The following is a 17,809-nucleotide window of genomic DNA, read 5'->3' as shown; positions in this document are numbered from 1 at the left end:
CAGAGCAGGCTAAGCTAATTGCTAGCCCATGCAGACTGGCATTTCTGATAACATCGAGGGCGGTCTGGCGGCGGCGGCCTCACCTAGCCTTGACTGTGTTTTTAGTGTCGTCGTGTGGAGTGCGGGGAGGTGTGTCGACGGTGTCTGGCTGGGTAAGGTAGCGCTGAATCGGCTGGTCTGCTGCATCCGGTGGGCCCAGGGACCACGGCCCTGACCGGAGCTGTGCCCGAAGAGGAAACACCAAGGGCGGTCTGACAGGAAGCAAAAGCAGGGCAGGCTAAGCTAACTGCTAGCCCATGCAGACCGGCAGTTCCGACAGTCATCCTGGCTGGCGTTCATTCTCCTGGAGAGTGATTTTATTTTTTATCTTTTGTTTAGTTTAGATAGATGTGTTCGTTTGGTTCTTGTTGTTCTTGGATGTGTTTTTGTCTTTGTGTTGCACTGCTGTGGGCCGGGGGAAACGATGTTTTGTTTCATTTCATGTGCGCAAGTGCATGAAAGGAAATGACAAATAAAGTGTTTCCGATTCTGATTCCTGTCAGTTGAGACTACAGTTTTGCCGGTTCTTCTGAGCAGGAAGAGCCGGTGGAGGTGACAGGGCAGTTGGGTGTTTGTGTACACACTTTCCAAAATCCAAACACTTCCCTGGCTGCTGACTGCACTGTGTGTCATTGAACTCAGTTACACGACCTTGCTCCTGCCCCTGCACCACTTATGGTCAGATGATGAAAATGATGAGGAGGTTAGCAGAAGAGTCTGAGTGACTCTGTAACACTACAATTAGATTTCACAGAAACATCACTTTGCCTGTTAAGCAGCCAGGCAGCAAGGCTGCAGCACAGCCTGTTGGGGGAGTAAGACGGTATTAGTGTGGCAGGCCTTGGCGCTTATGCTCACTGGCAGTAATACTAGATGAACGAGGGATAGCAGAGGGGGATGAGGGGGTGAATTATAAACATTGAAGTATTACTGCCTTCTCCTCTCTCCATCTTCTCTTCGCCACAAATTTACTGAATCCCCATCTCCTGCCTTGTACTTCCATTTTCCACTGCTCTCCCACGCTAAGTCTGACTTTCTAACTCCCTCCAGCACTTAACGCGCCTCTTGGTGTGTCACTGTTCACATTTCATTATCTTTAGTTCGTATGCACTTGTCTCTCACCTCGGCCCATCTCTCATCTTGCAGTCCCTCTTCACTCGGGCTGCTAGGCGCCAACATCCCAGACAAGAGTGACAGCTTACGGTCTCTTAATTCATCTGTGTGTGTGTGTGTGTGTGTGTGTGTGGGGGGGGGGGGGTCTGGCACAGCTGTGCAAATTAGGCCACAGAAGGAGGGAAGAGGATTGTCACTATGTGTTTGCTGGAGTGCCTGTGTGTGTATGTGTGTGCACATTGCCAGTTAACACCATCAGTGTCACGCCCAGTCCCATAGTTGAGCAGCTGCCAGTGTGCTCTCTTTGCGCCGGGGTGGAGAGGTCCAGATGTTCTTGCCCAGTGTCCACCCCCCTGTCGTACTGGACAGGGCCTGTGACATGCTGCCTATGCTTTGCTCTGACAGCACGTTACCCACAGTGCATTGCTTACAAAGCCGTCCCATGCTAATGAAGAGGCAGTGCCTACTGATTCCTGGCATACAAGCATCAAACCAGTGCTAAAAGAGACACAAATCTCGACTCATGATCGGCTGGAGTGGATTTTAGCTTGTGCTGGCGTAGGCTAAGTTGAACAATATGTCAAGATCATCAATTGATTTCTGGTAAAATGACAAATGTCACAAATGCAATTCACCAAAACAAAATTGATAGATGAGATGTGAAGGCAGTGGGTGGATGTAAATTGGACAAGGCTTTATTGTTGGCTGATGCACCGCCTAAGAACCACTAACACTGATATGCTGCTATTGGCACACTGGTGAAGCAGGCAAAACAACTGACACTAAAGGTCACACACGTCACATTTCATTAGAAGATGACTGATCAATCCCAAATCCTGATCCCACACCAAATGGCAAAATGTCTGCTGATAATCTAATGAAGGCCACTGACATGACATAATACATCCCACAAGGCAGTACTTCGCCTTTAATTTAATCTAGGCTACATGTATTTAGCATTTCTTAACCCATCACTCCATTGTACTTTATATAATAGAGCCTTTCAAAAAACTGAAGAGGGTGTACTGAAAAACTACCATCCATTAATGACTGAAATATCTATCTATCTAGATTTTGTTTCTCAGAGACTTCAGCCTGGCAGATAAGCAGGGCTCAGGGGAAGGTGACTCGTCTACCTCACTGAACACTACATTGCTGTAACATCTGGAGGAACATGTTCTTCATGGGAGCTATACCAGCCCTGAGGATCAGCCAGGACAAACTTCATATAGCACTATGTCGACTCGCTAGTCCTTGGCTAACGCGTTGGATCCTTTAGTCGACTGGTTAACGTAGTCGCCCGTGGTGCAGGAGACCCGGGCTCGTGTCTCGGCTGCGGCAGTTCTTGGGCTGTGGCGGTTCCTGGGCTTCCCCTCGAATTTGCTACATTGGTGTCAGAAGTGGGGCGGTGAGACTGTGAGGCCATCGGAAGCGCGTGCACCCAGAAGTGTGAGGGAGCTGATATGCTGAAGCGTGGGGACGCGCTTCCTGAAGGAGGGTGGTAGTGTAACGACCACGGATAACTAGACTCGCTGGACCTTGGCTAATGGGTTGGACCCTTTAGTCGACTGGTTAACGTAGTCGCCCATGGTGCGGGAGAGCTGGGCTCGCGTCCCGGCTGTGGCAGTTCCCGGGCTGCCCCCCGAATTCACTACATTGGTGTCAGAAGTGGGGTGGTGAGACCATGAGGCCATCGGAAGCGGGTGCGCCCAGAGACATGAGGGAGCTAATATGCTGAAGCGCAGGTGGTGGTGGTGCAGGATACCCAGGTTCACATCCCGGCGGTTCCTGGCTGCTCCCCGGATTCGCTATATTGGTAGAATTGGTAGTATTTGGCAGAGCAAAAACTACAGCTGTTTGGTTTTGGTGGGGGTTTTTTTCAACAAAACTGAGCTCTGTCTACCAACTACAACTGCCAAAAAATGCTTTCCTCCTGCAGGCCCCAAAGTCACCAAAAGCCCAGGTTCAGCACAGGGAAGCTTGATAGGTGCTTTGCTCCTGGCAAAATATCATGGCAGATACTAACCACAGCATCTGCAGTGTAAGTGGGGCACATTTTACCCCTTCAATTATGTATGCAGTGGAATTATTGATGGTAAAAATGTAATGCTACCTTCTGATGAGAGCGTTGAGTGCTGTAAGGGGTTACCAAGCTGAGCGTAGGATTAGCATATATTTTGCAGCACAACCTTTACCAAATACTGAGCGAAGTTTCAGCCTAATAAAGGATTTTTCAGATTGGGAGAAGGTAAGAAAGTTTGGCTGGACAGCACTTGCATCAAAGGGGGTAATCAAACTGGCATCCAAAAAGAGGAAATGCTAAATATGTTATCAAAAGATAAAGTCATGCCAAATAGATAAAGGGTCATTTTTACAGGACCCTCAAAAAAGCGTTTTGTCAAGATGTTTGTTAAGTGTGATCCTACAAAGCCAAATATGCACAGCTAAGACCCAAAACCCACCATTTTAGTCCACCCAAACATGAATAATATTGTGACGTACCTTCAAAGTAACACTACTGACAGTCCAAATGGCTTACTTACAAGGGAAACTATCAGGGTTATTGATTTGCTCTGCAATATAGTTTTATAAAATAGAACAATTCTCTCAAGTTTCACCATTTCATCACTGGCACCGGCAAAAAAACTGTCATTTAAGCAAAATTCAGAGAATTATGTGTATTAGTACACCTCCTGTTCCAGATTGGGTAATCCTATCGAATACTGACGCTCCGACACCCAGTGGTACTAAATGCATACTTACAATGGATAAATCCTTCTGTTGTCACTGCACAGATGATGCATGTCTCTTGCAAATGTGCCATGCACTGGTAACACATGAGTAAGATAATGTTGTAAATAAGCAGTTTAGTTGGTTTTAATCACCACCCATTGTGAAATGGACTACACAGAGCAATACAAAAAGTGCCAATAAAAATGGGCAGTCAGGAAAAAATAACAAATACAGAGTTGTTTTTGACTGCCACGTAACTGTCCTGATGTGGGAAACTGTTGTGCTGGCCTGTTACAGTAAGAAGGTTCAAACTAACGGCAGCACTCGTCTGCAGATGTGGTTGGCAGAGACACTGTGATGTTATGGACAGCAGCACACGGTCTCACCTGGGACAGCCACTCCTCATCCTCCAGTCCGCTGGGCTCCGACGCCAGGCTGTCGTAGGACTCGTGGCGTGTGATAGGGCCTGTCAGTGCTGGGCTTCTTGGGGGATTCACTAAGGATGGATGCACAGAGAGAGAGAATGGGGAAAGGGTGAGTACCTGATTGGTTGTATCTAGAGTTCCAAGTTCCCAAATATTGAGTTTGGGGCTCCATTCCTTGAACTCAATGGCTGAGGGAGCCTGGTCTGCTGCATCTGGTGGGCCCAGGGACCACCTGCCTGGAGCTGTACGCGAGCAGAAAACACAGAGGGCGGTCTGACAGGACGTGGAAGCGGAGCAGACTAAGCTAACTGCTTGCCCATGCTGACCGGCAGGTCCGACAGTCATCCTGGCATTCGCTCTCTTGGACAGTGAGAGATATATATTTTGTTGGATACATGTGTTTTTGTTGCTTTTTTGTGTAGTTTGGATATGTGTGTCCTTGTAGTTTGGACGTGTTTTTGTCTGTGTTGCACTGCTGTGGGCTGGGGGGAATTGATATCCCATTTCATTTCATGTACGCAAGTGCATGAAATGAAATGACAAATAAATGTTCCTGATTCCTGACATTCAGGCTGCAGTTCTTTATGGTCAATTGGGATTTTTTTGATCAAATCTGTTTTTTGTTTTTTTTAACTCCTCACATTTACTTTTGAAAATTACCCATATTAATATCAGTACAGAGACCTCTATTATGAAAGAAATCAGATGTGAAAAAAGCAACGACAATTGACGTTTTGTGACTGCACCCGTGTTTTGTTTTCTTTTCAAACAGTGGTCCATTGCAACATGTGCCCTCGACTTCAGCTTGAGCAGGGGATCTGCCCAACACATCAAACCGATGCTATTATTTTCACTGACGTCCCTCAGTGTCCTGTTTCCCCTTAAAGCCTCCTACACACTGTGCCGTTTTAGCAATCCTATAAGTTTATTGCAAGCCACACTGTGTGACATGGATCTAATAAACGTGGGTACGACATCAAGTTTGTATGTAGACTGTACGATAACATTACTGAATAGCAGGCTACGATGCAAGTCCATAAAAACGTCATCAGCGTGCGAGCTGCATCAGCACGCGTAATCAGTCTACGCCACTGGTAGAGCAACATGACGCCAAGCAGGAATCGAGTCCTTTCAATAGTCGCCGCAGCTCGTTTTGTTGCTTGTTTTGCTGCTCGTTTTGTTGAATCCATCGCTTTTGGGTCACAGATGCTAACAGTCCGTTTGTTTGTGTTTAGCGCCAGCAAAGATTCAGCGTTGTGTTGATCAGTGCATCATTTCTTGCTGCATTTCTATTGGTTGGTTAGTAGACGTAGGTCGCAGCAGCAGTCACATTGTGAGATGGTCATCCTAAATTTCTGACACTGTCAGACTTTTGTGCCAGGTTATCTTCGGTTGCAACACCGTATTAACGGCCGTCTTTGAACCGGTCTCGCAGTGCGACGTAGGACCACCGTTTTGGAGCCATGACCAAAGATATCGCCACGTTTAGTCATCTTTTGTCTGAGATGGCCCAAATCGCAGAGTCTGTAGGAGGCTTAATTTCAGCATAACAACTCCTCTAGCACCCCACAATCACATTCAGCTGGAACTGAACGGTTGGGTAGCTGCTGTGGCAACAACAGTGATTGGTCAGTTAAAGACCAACATATTGGGTGTATTGATCTAGGATCATTCTGGAAAAAAAAAAACAGAGCCAGACCGCATGTGGAAAAAACCCCCCACTTCTGTGTGTGTGTGTGTGGTGTGTAACCACACTTCAAAAAAATAAAAAAATCTGATATCTGGTTCATATTTCAGGAAAAAGTCCAAATGAAGTCGGATCTGAGGTGTATCTTGAACGCAGCTGAAGAAATCGAGACCCCCGAAAAAGTCAAACGCTGTTTATCCGTCTCACACTCCCAGTGTGGCGCGAATGTAGGGGGAGAGCACGAGGACAAGTGGGCATATGCGTGCCAGAGTGTGTGAAAGAGCATGTGTAAGTCTGAGTGAGAGAGAACATGTGTGTATACTGTGCCTTGGTGTGTGTGCAGCCGTGTGTGTGAGTGCCTGCCCTTCAGCAGCAGGCAGCGAGAGAGGGAGACACACACACAGCAGCAGCCCACACAGATGGGGCACTTGCAGGCTTGAATAAGCAGGCGTGGAGAATGAGGGCTAATGTGCAGAATCAGTCCTTTCTCCCTCTTGCCACCTCGGGGATGAGGTTTGTTTAACGGGGGAATGGCTAATAAAGTTGTCAAGTTCACATCTGGAGCGCACAAGGCACTGCTGTCTTCATCACACCTGCTCACACTCACAAAACAAACGCACACACCCACACACACACACAGTCATATAGTTTGGTGTGTGTGAGCCAGGTGTTTAAATTCTCCTTGTGGTGCTGTTCTTGTTAGTTTAACACCTCTGTAATAAATGTGTCTGACACTCCTCCGGCTCAGTGATTGACAGATAAAGGGTGGGAGTGTGTGATGCACTCATTACCGTTATACCAAAAAACGAGAAGACTGACGGAGACAAGGAAAAAAACAAGGGAAAGATGAAGAAAATGAATTGCATGATGGAGGGCAGCGACAGGGAGTAGGAGGGATGAAAAAGACAGGACAGCGACAGAGGGGAGCTAAAGGAAACATAAAATGAGTGGAAAGATGAAGCATATGGAGACAGGAGCAACACTGGGAGGCAGAGAGGTGGAGTCTGTGAGCAGATACTGTGGAAGCCTCATGTTGCCCTGTAAAGGAAATGAAAGAACAAAGCTTGTCTTGTGTTACTTATTAAACAAAATCAGGATGGCCTCGCTCCCCCCCCCCCCCCTGTGTTTTTCCTCCATACTCTCCTCCTGCTCTCTGACCCTTGGGGCCAATAGCTGCACCCTAATTAATTATTGATGCTCTGAAGCAGTTGGTTGGCCAGCTAGATTGGGTTTCCAGTAGGCCAAAAGGGTGGGGGCTTCTGGCCAGGCTGAGGGGTGGAGAACTACTGGTCATCAAGCAGAGACCATTCTGTGCGTGTGTGTGTGTGTGTGTGTGTGTGTGTGTGTGTATGTGTGTGTGTGTGTGTGTGTGTGTGTGTGTGTCAGGAGACAGAATGAGGCCTACCAGCTCCAAGCGTGTCTAACCATCTCGGGGTGGGTCCATCATACAGCCACGGTACCATAGTTATTATTGGCTCTCCTCACACACAAGAAGTCAGATTGGTTTGAAAGAAGGAAAGGCTTTCAGGTGTAAACCGTTTGTTGAATGCCGAGGAAATAGGTTTTAGTGTAGTACTAAAATATGAATACTGTAAAAACGACTATGTTAAATGTAGAGTCGGATTCAGACCCACAGCAAGAGGAAATGTAAGCTCTATCAAACAGAATCAGGCACGTTTGCCTAGCTGGCAATTGGTTTCAAAAATGAGCATCTGTCATTATTTCTAACTAATAAATGAATAAATGAAAAAATACATAATTGCAACAGCATACCATAGTTATTGGTGAAAGTCTGCCCTCCTCGGGTGTAGGACACAGAGACTCTGGATGTGTCCACCGCATGGATTACATTTTTTACACATGTTGTACATAAAAAACACCACCCCTTGTTGCTTTATGATGGAGCGGTCTTTGTGAGAGCCTTTATTGATTGTGGACTGAAGAGCGAGCTGTGAAACAGAGATGCTGAAATGTGCTCGGTGCTAGTAGCTGCTGGCCTGGTGAGCCGGTGCAGAGAAGCAGGAGGCAGAAGAAGAAGAAGAAAGCCTGTCCAGGTACTGAGGTAGCCGGACACCCGCAGTCCAGGCAGGGGGCTGCAGTGAAAGGTAAATGATCTGATATATGTGGAGCGCTGGGTGGAGCAGAGAGGACACAGTGGACAGATAGGTGCCTTTCTGTTCAACTCTTGACTCTCGTATCCCACCACTCGTCTTTTTAAATTCATTAGTTTGAACATTTCTCTGCACCAATCTTCCATTTTAGTCTCCAATAAATTGGTGTTTCCCTCTCTTCTACTTCACCTGCCTCTCTTTTCACTTTCCTCTTCTCTCCTCATTGCCTTCCTCATTCTTCTGGTATTCTAGCAGGTAATTGCTACCATAAAACAGACAGGCATCACTTTGTCATTATACACCAGTCAGTGAGATTGACAGCTCTTGATCCATCTAACACTCCACATTCCTCCTCTTCTTCTTTTTTCTTTATGATTACTGGCCCACTTATGGCACCATGGTTTCACTTTACCAAAGGCTTGATGCTCCACATCCTTCACCCTGGCCCCTCTTTCAGGGCAATTAGGGCTATTGACAAGGACTACTGTGGTGGGCTCGTCATGGGGCTCAAAGCCCTGGGAGAACGGCCAGGCCAGCCAGGAGAACAGCCAGGCCAGTCAAGAGAACAGCCAGGCCAGTCAGGAGAACGGCCAAGTCAGTCAGGAGAACGGCCAGGCCAGCCAGAACAGCCAGGCCAGCCAGGAGAACAGCCAGGCCAGTCATGAGAACAGCCAGGCCAGCCAGGAGAACAGCCAGGCCAGTCAGGAGAATGGCCAGGTCAGTCAGGAGAACAGCCAGCTCAGTCAGGAGTACAGTCAGGCCAGTCAGCAGGTCTGTAGAACAGCACATCACAGGACAGGTATGGTGGAGATCAGGGCCAAAAAGCAGTGTCTACTATGGCCATCATTGTGTGGATTAAAAGATCCAGTCAGAAATCCAGGCGGTACATTTTCACTGGCTTATTTGCTTCAGAGGAACTTTGCAGCAAGGAGGTATGGGAAAAATATTGCTGACAGCTCTGTAAATATTATCATAACTCAGCCTGTGGAGGTGAAAAAAATCAAAACTCTCAGGTTTAAAGATATCATAAAATTGTTAAGTGGTGTGAAGCAGTGACATTTGTCAATGAGCTGTACTATTGATATTCTAGGGATTCATATCGTGGTGTTATTTTTGTTTTTTAATCCGGCTGTAATAGCTTGGGGCCATAGAAAACAGGGCTCACTGAGTCACCTTCAATACCAAACTCTGAGTGCTTTTGGAGAGAGAGAGAGCGAGAGAGATATGATGATGATGATGATAATAAATCTTGTTCGCGGTGTTTGATCACCTCATCTGCAGAGAGGATTCCCCAAACACTACAAGCTGGCTTTGAGGCAGTGTTTATATTGCCAGTTCTTATTATATCATCTAAAATGTTGTTTGCACCTTCATTGTGAGAGTGTGTGTGTGTGTGTGTGTGTGTGTCTGGCAGTGTATGCACCACTGCGTGTGTCTCCCTCCACTCTCTCTTATCTTCTGCAGCAGTGCAGTGGAGCTGCGTCCTCTGTGGGCCTGAGTGGTGCCAGTAGCTGGGGGCAGATGGACAGGTGGAGATAGTGACCGTGAAGTGGCGCCACTGCTGCCTTTTATCATTCCGACCTGGAGGCACCAACTGGCCTGACCCTGGCCCGGTACTCTGCTACCCTCCCCTTCCTTTATCTTCCCCACATGTTACATTTTTAATCAGCCCGGGTCATTCAATATAGAGCCACGAGACCAGAGACCATAGCCTGTCAATCAACCACTGCCGCCTCTTTGCCTGCCACTGACTTGGTAAATTCTCAGAAGCTGTGTGACGATTAGCTGGGAGGGTTGCTCTTAACAATATTTCCATTCATTCGCTGGGTCAGTTGGAAGGATCCATCCCTTGTTTTCAGCTCCATGAGTCTCTCTATGTTCAACTCAATTCCTTTTTTATCCATTACTCCAATAGTGTTCTCCCGTGCAGGGCTAAATCAGCAAGATGACTTGATAACATTGTTTAAACAGTAGTAAGGATCGGACGGAGGAGCGTGATAGTGTGTGTGTGTGCGTGTGTGTGTGTGTGTGTGTGTGTGTGTGTGTGTGTGTGTGTGTGTGCGCGCGTGCACACACGCACGCACGCCTTCAGCTCCCTCTGCAGTGCCCTGAGCTTCATGCTTAGTGAGAGACAGTTGGACAGCAGGCGTATGGCTATGGCTTAATTCATCCCGGGGTCAAATCGACCTTCTCTACTGGATCACTTCTTTTTTTGCTGTGCCAAGCCCTGGAGAAAAGTGCAGAGCGGAGGGCTGGCATGGCAAAGTGTGCTGGAAACAGGATGTTTAGAATCACTGCTAGGGTGCAAAGCACAGATATGGAAGGTGGCACTCCAAGTGTGCTCACTCAGTGGTGGTTGTCTGTAGTACACTGGCTAGAGGGGAAATTGCAGAAGCATGAGAGCGTGTAGTACACTCAACAATTATGTGCATACTGTCTTGACCTTGCATCAGTTTACGCTCAGTTCATCTGTGAGATAAAGAGACAGGGCGGTGTTATCTGGCTATTGCTAATTGGATGTAAATGTTAATGCAATGAATATCTCTCATTATACACCCAGTACCTCTGCCCAAATTGGCAGAGAATGGTGAAATAAGCTGATGCCCATGCCTGTCACACCAACGCGCCTTTATCGCTCTGACACTAGGAGGGACCATTAGGACTCATTTGAGAAAATATCCTACCAGTAAGACCTGGAGCACTGGAGAAGTGAGGGGAAACGAGCTGGGAGATTAGTGGAAACGCAACTACCACTCAGCCTGGAGCCACAGGAGCCAATTACCAATTTTCTGTTTACAATTATGTAGTGAGCATAGACGCTAGTTTATTCCTGGGGATGGGCTGATTATGTGTGTGGCCATCCGTGTGCACTTCATGGACTTACGGACTGGCCTTTAAGATGTCAACTTAAAGTGCTTTCTGCTCTTTGTACTTGTTATTGAATTAGAGGCAGTTTAGGGCGTCAGCTAATTGGTCTGAGTGTGGCGTCTGTTAGCAGTCCCGGGGCAAGCAGGCGACGCTGTGGGTGAAAAGGGCTCATTTTAAGGTGGAGCACCAAACGGAAAAGCTGATACTTGTTCTGATGGGGCACAGAGGACTTCAAATGGCAGAGATGTCTTATCTCTCTCGGAGGGGTTTGAGAAAGGAAAAGTTATGGCCACTGACTGAAAGGGTCTCCTCTCAGCATGTGGCACCAATAAGAGGGTGAGGACCGGCTTTCAACAAGGAGTCAACATGGGAAATCAATAGGGCATGTGGGGGCGCCCCCCTGACTAATGGTGCATAAACACAGAAAACATACATGACCATGGGGAGTGTGCACCGGGCTAAATAGCACATTGTATGAATAAATAAATGCACACAAGTGGACCCACTGTATCCCCATGTATCTCAGTACACAACAGAAAGCACAGTGCAGTGCCTTTTTGTACTTATATTGCTGTACGACCTGACTTGGCCTGTTTCACAAGACATAGTACATGTTGCAACACAATACACAGAGTTAGTCAAATACATTATCTCTGCTAAAATAATGTACATTTATACTGCCACATGTTATAAATCATGATGCTAACACTTAAATATAATCTTGCCATTACAAAAAAAACAATGGCAAGCTTTTATCGAGGACCCCTCTATAAAAGCAGTTACCACAGTAATTAGAGGAGACCCAGACTCATTTAACTACATTTGCCCAAGTGATGATGCAGTCGAGTCTATTCCAACAAGTTTCCGAGTGGACACACTTGCTCATTGTCCAACAAAATGCAGCACAGTGGATTCAACAGCACCGTCTGCAAGGTTAATTTTATAGTATGGAGCGACCTCTTGGCAAAGCCATTCTGCACCATTACAACATGGGACACCGGCAGCACGTTGATCGTGTTACAGCTTCTGAACCCATGAACACGCCTCTTAAATGCAAGCAAGTGGCTCTCGAACATTATTCTTTTACATTTTATCACATTCAAAACATTACAATGTCAAGTGTGGATTATAAACATGAAAGCTTGTGTAGTTGCACTACGTTGGATGTTTGGTGCACTGAAACAAACACGAGTATGCGTTTTGAAGGTTTATGTTGCAATTACAGCAGAAGTTTAGGAAACTAGGGTAGACAATTTTACCATTTCCCCCTCCCAAATGAACAAAACAGCAAACATTTAGGAACAGTAAATTCACAGTTATATCGCTATCTACTTATGGAAGTCATACTGAGTTAAATGACAGTTTGTAGCATGTGCATGCATGTGTGTGTGTGTGTGTGTGTGTGTATACATAACTTGATATGTTGGTGTTGGCTAGTGTATGTATGTATTCCTGTGCATGTTATGTGAGCATATGTTTTTGCATATAGTTTCAAACAACAACAAAAATGTAGCCACACCAGCAATTAAGAGACCAAGCTACCAGGAGCTCCCCTATAGGTGGCGCTATAAATCAGTACAATTCAGGTTGAAGGCTCACGTACCTGTTCTGACAAACATGTATGTGACATGTTGTATGCTTAAAATGAAGTGGTAGGGAGTAAGGCTGTGTCTCCACCACAGACCGCCAGTGTAAGTTTTTACATCAGTGGATATGAACTTTCAGCTGTTTCCTTTATTTTGTAGCTCTGCACGACTTGTTAGCGACTCTACTGTTGTTGTTTTTTTTTATTTTGAAGTACTCACTTGTCTCGTCGTTTCAGTTCCTGCCCGTTTTTGCCATCAGCCAACCCCGTGTACACCACACCTTTTCCCTGTTTCCTGATTAGCTCTCCAGTACATATAGTCCCCTGGTTTCCATGTTCTGCCAGAGATTGTCTCATGTGCACAGCCAAGTAATCCAGCATCCACTAGTTCACGTTCTGCCTGTTTACTCAGTTTTTGAGTCTTTGCCTGCTTTCTGGGTCTCATTCCTCTTGCCTGCTCCTCGTTTATTTGGTTGCCTGATTGGACTGAAAACCCAATAACCAGAACTTGTGCTTTGGATTTGTATTTGCTTGTCTTACTGCCTCTTGTTTATCTGGTCGCCTGCTTGGACCAATTCCCTGTGTTCTGACCCAGGCCTGTTTTACACCGAGTGTTACTGGAACCTCCCTGTCAGTGGCTTGGGAGCTTGGGTTCTGTCCTGTCAGTTTCCCAGGGAAACGTTACACTACCTGTATAGGCTGAGAGCACTGAAAGCACCAGATTACCATAGAAGAAGAAAAACAAAGCAAAATAAGAAAGGTGCCCAGCAAAAGATGAGTCTCTGGTAGAAACACAGCCTTATGCCTCAATTCCTGACTGCCAACTCTATGCTATGACATACCGAGAACATTTTGGCCAAATGGTTTGGAGTATCAGATGTCTGTTTTTTTAATCATACTTTAATGATGATGTTCTCATAATTTGATTAAGATTGGATTAATGAGTTAAAAAAAAAATTCAAAATGGCCAAAAACACATCATGGGGATTGTTGACTGGATGTGTAGGATTGATCCGGCTTGCCAAACCACATCAGAGGAACAAAACTTTCATTCCTATAGACCAAATGTTTCAGTATTTGTGCACCAAAATGTAGAAGTGGCTCACACCTGTATGTGTCACTATAAAGCAGTGAAGTTGAGGTCAGGGCATGTTAGAATTATGTCAAATGTGTGTGACATTTTGTTAAATTACCATCATGCATTTAGGAGTCACAGCTCACTACCAGTTTACATATCTTTTCTACAAGGTGCACTGAAGCATTACCGCTACATGGTTTTGAATATCAAATATCTGGGCGGATCTTCGTGAAGAACAATATAAGATGCTCTGAGGCAAACCTGTTGAAGGTTCGATAAAGTTTGTAGGAGAAGAAGCAAAACAAAGAAAACATCCTTTAAACATAAAATTGTGAATAAATCTAATCCAACATTGATATCATGGGGCACATTACTTGAATTGAACCAAAAAAATTCAAGGAAGAAGAAGGAGAAGAAGAAGAAACCCAACAAACACAATAGTTAGTTCACAGAAAGTTGAATCAGTTCATCTGGACTCAACGTTTATTGAGAGAAAGATTTCATCAGTCATCTACGTGACTGAAGATGTCCTTACCTGGTTATTGGGCATGCGTAAAGACACAATAGCTAGCTATTATGTCAATTTTATGGGACATCTTTCGGTAACTAAAGCTTTCTGTATGCAACTCTTAAGGCAACATGAGATAATTAAAAGAGTTGAAAAGAATTCCAAAGTGTGGCACCGGAAGGCAAACCAAAAACTGCATTTTTTTCTTTTTTACATGTGGACAAGGGATCGTCCTTTACAGAGCACCTGAAACTTCATGACGGGGTTTTTTTTTCATTAATACTTTCATGTTCCCTTGCAAAACATTTGCATTAGCCTGCAGTACTATCACATTCCCTTGCAACCCTTTTTATGTTCCCTCACGATACTTTTTGGGTTCCCTCACGATACTTGTTATGTTCCCTCACAATACTTTTTGGGTTCTCTCACAATACTTTTTACGTTCCCTCACAATACTTTTTGTGTTCCCTCACGATACTTTTTGGGTTCCCTCACAATACTTTTTACGTTCCCTCACAATACTTTTTGGGTTCCCTCATGATACTTTTTGGGTTCCCTCACAATACCTTTTAGGTTCCCTCACAACACTTTTTGTGCTCCCTCACAATACTTTTTAATGTTCCCTCACGATACTTTTTATGTTCCCTCACGATACTTTTTGTGTTCCCTCAAGATGCTTTTTGTGTTCCCTAACGATACTTTTTGGGTTCCCTCACGATACTTTTTTGCAGTACATTAAAACAAAATTGTATTCCTTCGGCTGGGTGCCTAAGTTTAACATTATAGATGAATTAATAGCATACTTTACAATCAAAGTAGGATAAGCCAGATTATGTGTTCACACACACACATATATTTACTATATATACTAATGAAAGTTGCAGTGGTAGATGTCTACCACTCCATTATTCTGGGATATCTTAACAAGATATGTCAAACATGGAAAAACCACAGCAACAAAAAAGAAAACTAGCCATCTTCAAAACATACTGGCAAGTACATGATATTTCCTACAGCCCACAAAGCTAATTGCTTGTAAAATAACCAAAGAAATACTATAACCCCCTCCAGTACAGTGACCAGAACAAAAACTGTTATGAGCTGTACAAATCTTGTATTCTGTTAGAGCTGCGATTCAAGGGATAGTTCACCCCCAAAATGAAAATTCTGTCATTATCTAATCATCCCTCATGCCTGTAGAAACCCAAATTACAATTATTTTTTTCATACAATGCTGAAGGAAGTAGCCAACAAAATATCAGAGCAGCTTTCTTCCTAACATTTGCATTGAACGGTGGCCAGTTTGTTAGAATTCTAGAGTTTCACGTGAGACAAGACAAAACAGAAAACTGGGATACTGCTGGCATTAGGATGAATAGATACCCTTTAACTTACTAACATATCAAAAGCTGTTCCCACTCTGTTATTATCTGGACTGGGTCGTATTCGAAAAAAGCTCATCTTCTTCTTCTACTCTTGGCTGCTCCCATTAGGAGTCGCCACAGCGGATCATCCGTTTCCATCTCTTCCTGTCCTCTGCATCTTCCTCTGTCACACCAGCCACCTGCATGTCCTCCCTCACCACATCCATAAACCTCCTCTTTGGCCTTCCTCTTTTCCTCTACCCTGGCAGGTCCATATTCAGCATCCTTCTCCCAATATACCCAGCATTTCTCCTCCACACATGTCCAAACCATCTCAATCTTGTCTCTCTTGCATTTTCTCCAAACCGTCCAACCTGTTCCTAATCCTGTCCTTTAATTATCCTAACAAAAATCTTACCATCTTCAACTCTGCCACCTCCAGCTCCACCTCCTGTCTTTTTGTCAGTGCCACTGTCTCCAAACCATATAACACTCTCTTCTTCACCTCTCTTCCACACTCCGTTACTTTGAACAGTTGACCACAAGTATTTAAACTCATCCAACTGCTCCCTACTCTCGCTACAGATAACAATGTCATCCGCAAACATCATAGTCCATGGAGACTCCTCCAGCCTGATCTCATCCGACAACCTGTCCATCACCATTGCAAACAAGAAAGGGATCAGAGCAGATCCTTGATGTAATCCCACCTCCACGTTGAACCCATCCATCATTCCAACCGCACACCTCACCACTGTCACACTTCCCTCATACATATCCTGCACCACTCCTACCTACTTCTCTGCCACTCCCGACTTCCTCATACAATACCACACCTCCTCTTTCGGAAATCTGTCATATGCTTTCTCTTAATCCATACACACACAATGTAACTCCTTCTGACCTTCTCTATACTTCTCCATCAACGTTCTAAAAGCAAACATCTGTGGTGCTCTTTCACAGCATGAACCATCCCGCTGCTCACTAATTGTCACCTAACCCAGTTTTTATTACTGTTTCCCACATTTTCATACTGTGGCTGATCAATTATACCTCTGTAATTTAAAAAAAACCAAGCCACTGAGGATGCACAACCCTGTGCATTCTTAGTGCCGGTCCCAAGCCCGGATAATGGGAAGGGTTGCGTCAGGAAGGGCATCCGGCGTAAAACCTTTGCCAAATCAAATATGCCGATCATTCGAAAAAAGCCAATAGTTGCTCTAAAACCAACATGTCTGTTTTTACCTCTTAAACCTGATGCGCATAGTGTATATTGTTGGTCCTTTCCATTTTTTTGTCATATACATGCATATACACATCCATCTAATGTAAATTTATCTTAAGTATACAGAGACACATTAATCCATATCTAAACATACATATGCATGTTACATACATACATACATACATACATACATACATACATACATACATAACATACTCACATTCATAATCATGACAATGTGTCATTGTTGATTAGAGACAAAACACATCCTGTTATAATAGAATCAGTGGTAGTAGCCATCCTCCTCTGTCCATACAGAGGGGAGCACACTCATAACACTCAGATACCCATAGAGAGGAGACTCATTACTTACAGCCAGCCAGGAGATACTGGTAGTACTGCACCAAGTCAGAGGCTAGCACCAAGGGATGGTTAGAGTTGAAAGGTGGCTGCAGCTCATTCCATTGCGGCGTCCTATTTGGAAAACAAATCATCACTGGGGAAAGTGCATTCTAGAATTAAAAATCAGAACCCTGCTAGGCCTCAAATGGAAATTTTTCCCAATGTGTGACGATCTATATGCAGTTTCTAAGTGACTAGAGTGCATATTGTATATACATATTGTAAACTGTAGAGTGCATATTGAATAAATGCTGTTATATACAATTTTTGATGAAAACAATTTGCATCCTTGCATTCCATTCCATCTTGGTTCATGTATAATCCATGCTATACATCTTATGCAGGCAGGCTACCGCTCTACAGTGTGTATTTGTATAGTTGTCTACCTAAATCTGTTTCTGTATGCATCTCATTTTGGCTGGGCAGGTGGAGAGAGATTTTACCTGGCTAAAGTCCAGCAGGCCCTTGGACAGGCGTTAAGTTCCAAAGGCGTGTCATCACTTATTTTCTGTGCTGAACTTATTGGTCGAGGCTCCAGGACATGCTCTACCAAGTTACCATAGCAACTGAGGATGTAGAGCGAGTCCACGACTGACTGCTTGGATTGATCTGTGAGGAGGAAGGGAAAGAAAATAGAGATTAAATAAAATACAACTGTGACTACAGGTCTC

The 17,809-nt window shown here is 44.8% G+C and overlaps 1 protein-coding gene across 4 annotated transcripts in view; it reads right to left on the bottom strand.

The window, feature by feature from the left end:
* Positions 1-17,809, bottom strand: part of bcas3 (BCAS3 microtubule associated cell migration factor) — a 488,455-nt gene that overhangs the window by 271,464 nt on the left and 199,182 nt on the right. For all 4 annotated transcript variants that reach the window (XM_056283043.1, XM_056283039.1, XM_056283041.1 and 1 more), the window contains 3 exons: positions 17,582-17,747; positions 17,110-17,210; positions 4,272-4,381 (listed from right to left, as the gene is read on the bottom strand). In XM_056283043.1, coding sequence (XP_056139018.1) covers positions 4,272-4,381; positions 17,110-17,210; positions 17,582-17,747 — 377 coding nt within the window. The remainder of the gene's footprint in view (positions 1-4,271; positions 4,382-17,109; positions 17,211-17,581; positions 17,748-17,809) is intronic.

This window comes from Lampris incognitus, chromosome 7 (assembly GCF_029633865.1).
Source record: "Lampris incognitus isolate fLamInc1 chromosome 7, fLamInc1.hap2, whole genome shotgun sequence".
Lineage (NCBI taxonomy): Eukaryota > Metazoa > Chordata > Actinopteri > Lampriformes > Lampridae > Lampris > Lampris incognitus.
Note: the sequence above shows the minus strand (reverse complement) of the source record. Positions and strands in the feature narration are given on the sequence as shown.